Genomic DNA, 5,585 nt, shown 5'->3' with positions numbered 1-5,585 from the left:
ATGATAGCAGCACCTATTAGATGCACTCCTGGCTCAATGGGAGAACACAACACGAAAGGTATGCTTCAAAGAGCAAAGAATAAGGCTATACTTCTTTGAGCGGAGGCGAAGGGGGGATCAGGGTACTAGAGCAATCGTCAGGAAGTGTTTAGAAGGGCGAAAGCCGGACGACACCCGGTGTCGGTTGGCAATGACAAGAAGTTTGACAACAAAGCTATACGACGATTCTCGCTGCAAGCATTTAAGCTCATAAAACAGAGGCAATCTGAAGTCGCCTGTGCTGCACATCCGTAAGCTTGCCCAATCGATACACTGACTTGTGACAAAGTGCTCCAGGCAGGATGAAAGGGCCGGAGTCACTGATTAGTTCGTTCCGGGGAAACCTGGATTTCTCAAGACCTGAGGTTATCCAGTGGGTATACCGGGGGTAAGAGTAACATGAATGTCGTAACAGGTACCATGAAGGCGAGCAATGGGGAAGGATAATGTGGACTCAGGAGGTGACCAGGAGGAGAAGGGAGAGGTATATAAGTTAGCTTTGATATAGCTGGAATCCAGGTGGCGTACCGGAAGAAACGGTCATTGGACGTAGAGAAGGTGTTGGAAGATCGTTCTCTAGGGTCGGATAAGCAGGAAGATATTTGAGGAGTGGTGGAATATGTGATTCAGGTTGGTGAGGCAGGAGGGGGAAGATCAAAATATCAAAATTGCGAGACTATAAGTAACTACGTGACATTAGAGTGGGATTTGATAGCAATGAGAAGGCGGCATTTTCTAAGCTTCTTAGGCCTCAATACCGCCTTGTTATCCAAGTTTTACGACTTTTGCTCTTGGATAAACGAACAGTTCACTATAACGCGACTTTCCCTGTTCGGCCGTTACCCGTGAAACGTGAACAGATTCAATACCTCGAGAATACCGAGAAAACTTTACCGGTGCCTACGTAAGCTTTGAGCCCTACTTTTATTTGCTTTGCAATTCCTTCATAGATTTCGACCCTAGGGAAAGAATCAATTCTGAACACTAAGAGGATGCAACGTCAACGAGACAAGAATCTTCTTCTCTATGTGGCCAGTATTGAAGACGTTCGGTGGTTATGAGCGACTTGGGGAAATGTAGTTCGTCGAACGAACGGGACGGCCGAAAGGCGTCAGTCCCACGCCAACTGAGGGACGGAAGTCTACAAACAAGAGAAAGCGTCAAATCGACGATGACTACCCTTTGCGATGACCCGTCGACACTTGCGAGCCGCGTCATTCCCGATACAACAAGCCCATCTGCCTGCTAAAGCATCTCTTCCTGTCCCATATGAACACAGTCCCCAATGCCCTGGAGTATTATGGAGAGATGTGGAAGGACGGTCAGGAGTGACAACGAAGGGAGAATTGATAGCAACTCGCTTACAAGGTTGAAATATAGTCGTATGGCCGAGAGGTCAAACACTTTCAAGCGGTCGGAAGGGGAGAACAGAGGCACTTTGGCTTACGCTGTACAATTAGACAGCAATAAATTACCAATGTCACAGAGTATAATTTATCCAAAGGACCGCTGGCGAGATAGAGATCCTCATTTTCTCGTCGTTCTTTCTTTGCAGTTGTGCAGCTTATTGTTCCTGCTTCCACCAAACCGTCGACGTTAAGATAACGTTCCGCACCCCGGTGGCTTCTCCTCACTTACCACATTACCTACGAAGGTAGAAACTAGACATCCTTTTAAACGCCTAAGAGTAAGTCTCTAAGTGATCTCTTACCTCTGGCAAGACCTTACGCATCCACCACGGCTACGCGTCAACCTGTACCTTCACAACTTAACGATTCCCAAATATTTCAAATATAAGACCGTATCCGTATTCATCTGGTCAGGCACGGCTGATTCTACTGTGTTTTCCCCAGCCAACTCATCCCACGCCCCAAATCTAGCAGATACCTCTCGTAATCTGCACGAAAGAGGCGTTGAGCTAGGGACAACCTGGGGCAGGAAGCGGTACAGTGATGCAGCGTAACTTTATTGGTGTAATATCCCGAGCAAATTACAAAATATCGACATTAAGCTCTACGAGGCACAAACTTTTCAACCCTCGAAGTAGATTTGAGATCGTGATGGGGTTCAAAAAACATTACCAGTCGCGTTCACCACCCTCAACTTGTTATGACTCTAGTGGCATAAATTGTAAGGCAGAATGTAATGTTGTTTTTCGTTGACATATGTTTAGTATCCATGTGAGAGCTTGTTGTACAGCGCAATTTCCGTGCAAAAGTGATAGGCGACGACTTGAAGACTCGCTTAGCAGAAAAGGGGTAGTATGGTCACGTGAAATTTGATTGACACCCCTCAGATCTGTCTAACGTGTTGATCCAAAGAATCCCACCACACCCCCTCTTTTGCCTCTCCTTGCCTCTCACCTTCCCCCATCAACAGCCCCTTGCGGTGCAAGCTGTCCGTCGTTCTCAAAGTATGCCGCCCCACCTTTCCTATTTTTGTTTGTTTAAATTATTTGGATTCTTGGTGGGGTTTTTGTCATTTTCATGAGCAAGGCTTCACTCTACGTTAATTGGTGAGTTGCCAAGCTGTCAAGCGGTCATCTTGTCACTCTCACTTCGCTTCAGGGTGGAGTGGACTGTAGCTGAGGCCATTTGGGACATGACGACAGAGGTTCAAGCGCTTTCTTATCGCTCTCGATCCTTTGGCCTTTCTTCTTTTTCTTGAAGTGACGGTGTCTAAATTTTATCGTAGGTATGAGATTAAGGCTTGAACTGCGCGGAGTGGGGAAAATGCTATGGATGTGTGGAGGGAAAGGGGTGAGCACTTGCACGCAGTGTTTCAATGTCAAATTTCACAGCCTGTGCAGAACAGGCCAATGCACTGTTGGGATACTGTGGGTGAGTCTGGCCTCTGGCTCTTGGGATTGAGATTCTGGCGCAAGAGTGCGAAAGGCGGCTTGCAGGTGATTCGCCTCTAACATTCCCCCTTTACCGCCTCTATTTGTAGCTTCTCAGTGTGGCTGAGCGCCCCGCATCGTATGTGGGATTGAGTAGAGATTAATCCAGACTGGAAAGACTTTGGCAATAACACCGACAGCGGCATGCCTAGCAATGGCCGTTGTTTATGTCTCTTGTTGCTAGTAGCAGACTCGGATCTCATTCACCGAGTTGGACACAAGAGCTATGCCCTGGATTCACGACTCCTTATGTATGAGACAACAAAATTCAGGTTGATAGTAAGCTCCCAGTTAATAGAAAAAACATTTCTCTCCAAGGTATTCAGAACCAAGTTTTGATGTACGACCCTGAGTTCTGAAAACGGAGTCAGTCCTATGTAGATAGCAGCGAGGTGATACCGCCATTTGTGCGTCTCAATTTTGATAAGTGCCACATGAACCCCGATTGGACTTCCTTCGTTTGCTTGCACGCCTCAACCTTTCTCCATTGAGTGGCTTTGAATGGTAGGAAAACATCTTAGCATTCCCATACTTGCTGGGCAGCTCTTCCTTGAGCCTCAGCCTGTCGAGGCTTACATTTCTCTCCTAAGCCGCCATTCTCTCTTTAACCTTTCATCCATTTCTATGTCAGCAGCCTTAGCTTCTCCTTTTCTGATCAGTATTAACGTATAAAAGAGCTCACCCAATGGTGCTCTCTCTGTCTCATACTGACACCGAGACTATCAGTATATACTGGCTGGTTTTCTTTTCCAGTGCAGCGAGCTCAGTTCAGAGGCAACGACCTGAAATGAAGTTTAGCTTTGGGCAAGGGTATGAAGAAACTGTATTCTCGGTATTGTTTATGCAGTACGGAGACGAACTCTCAATAATTGTTGTTTGTCTCGTATTGGGGTTCCAGTCATGTTGAGGCACCCCAGTGGAGCTTTTTATTCTCTTCCAACTTCACTTTTCACCGCATTATCATCAAGAAAAATGCACCAAGAATCAGGGTTGGCTCAGATAAATTACTATCGCTAATTATCCATTTCTACTAAGATTGCTGAGAATTACGGCATTGAGTGCTTTGCATCCTCCGTGAGGAGGTTACGAAAATATACTACTGGGACATACAAGAGAGGTATTTGAGACAAAAAATAGCAGTGAAATATTGACAATAGCAACGGACGTTCCCAAAAATCTGCAACACTATATACTTAGATGCGTGGTGTGGCACATTCTCACTCTGAGGCGCTCAAAAATCATACATTCTATTGTATCATGAATCAACTCTTTCACTCTTGTGTTCAACATGCGGTTAGTAAGCATGCTGCTCCTACTCCGACGCTAGAACTAATCACCCTCGGCTCACCCTCGGCTCAGCTCGCTCCCCTGAGCAGCCCCTGAGCAGCCCCCGAGCATCTCGCCGTGTGATTTTGCATTTCAGCTTTCTTTTTTATTTAGCTAATCCACGCTTGATCTGATCTAGCGTTCTCTTATGTCAATTCGTCAAGTTTGGACGAGATGTTTCTGGAGCTCGAACAAGTTCTTATGGATCCCAAAGTATATAACCAGCCCTCGATCGGTTTGAAACTAGCTGGAAATGGAGCGCCAGGGAAATGAGGCAAGACTCTCTTTCCCGTGCGCGTCGCACACAATCTCTACTCTTCCTTTCTGCCTCACCTCACGAGATCGTGTTCGAGGGCCCAGAGAACGCACAAGCTTTTTAAGGAGACTGTCCGAGAACGACCCACGAAACAAAAAGCCGTTTGAAATTCCAAGTTTCAAATCCCACCCAAATTGTTGGTTATTCGAACATTGGCGAATAGTATTTTGAAGTGGGATGGAAGAGCGGTGCCGAATGTGCCGCAACTTGCAGGACTGGTCGGCTTTGGGAGGGGCTGTCGTTTCGACGAACTAAATTGCGGTAACACAAACAGGGTCTCTCCAATCGCGCCACCTGCACCCTTCTCAAAACAGTCTTCCCTAACAAGGAGAAGGAGCGAGTAGGAAGAGGCCAACTTACGAGCGTCGAGAATGAGGTTAATTTGCTAACAACGCCTGAATAATGCCCTGGAGGTACTGGCATGAAATAAGAGAGCAAGTTCTAGCTTTGTCGTCGGGGAATGATTCAGGTAGATCCCGTTTGTCTGCAAGTCCGAAGTAGCAGCCGCGCAGGTAACACAAGATGTGGAGAAGTTGTCAAAGCCCGAACCGCCGTCCCCGCTTGGAACTGTCACTTCTGTCCCCCGTCAGTTTCGGAACAGGGGTTTGTCTGACACGACATGGCTCTTGTTGGTTTTCAAGCAAGGTATTTCTAGCAACTGTTATTTGACCTCAACCTCCCACATTTTGTGGCCGTTACCGCTCTTCCTTTATTTTCTATTTTGCCCTGCCCTTCATCCTTCTTAGTATTATGTTTGGAGCGACAAGCACATCATCCAGCCCATCCATTAGGAGCAGCGACGGCTGGACAAGTCAACCAACAACCATGAGCGGCGACTCGGATGCTACGAGCAGCCAACCAAAAGACCCGAGGAATTCCAAAAAAGATCCTGACTCGAATTTCACAGCTCCAAATCTCCAGAAGACGAATAGTTGGGTCACTAGAAACAAATTCCTATCGCCTGAGTTCAACGATATCAAAGATGAGGCCGAACTCGGGAATTTG

The 5,585-nt window shown here is 46.8% G+C and overlaps 1 protein-coding gene across 1 annotated transcript; it reads left to right on the top strand.

The window, feature by feature from the left end:
* On the top strand, positions 1 to 1,288 carry K444DRAFT_636306 (uncharacterized protein; the record flags this gene model as incomplete). The annotated part of the gene is made up of 5 exons (XM_024883982.1): positions 1 to 58; positions 337 to 412; positions 455 to 523; positions 740 to 943; positions 1,120 to 1,288. The coding sequence occupies 5 exons, from the start codon at positions 1 to 3 to the stop codon at positions 1,286 to 1,288; spliced, it is 576 nt and encodes a 191-aa protein (XP_024729357.1).
* Positions 1,289 to 5,585: the final 4,297 nt, after the last annotated feature.

Source organism: Hyaloscypha bicolor, assembly GCF_002865645.1.
Source record: "Hyaloscypha bicolor E unplaced genomic scaffold K444scaffold_175, whole genome shotgun sequence".
Lineage (NCBI taxonomy): Eukaryota > Fungi > Ascomycota > Leotiomycetes > Helotiales > Hyaloscyphaceae > Hyaloscypha > Hyaloscypha bicolor.
The sequence above is the reverse complement of the archived record's forward strand: the minus strand, read 5'-3'. Positions and strand labels throughout refer to the sequence as shown.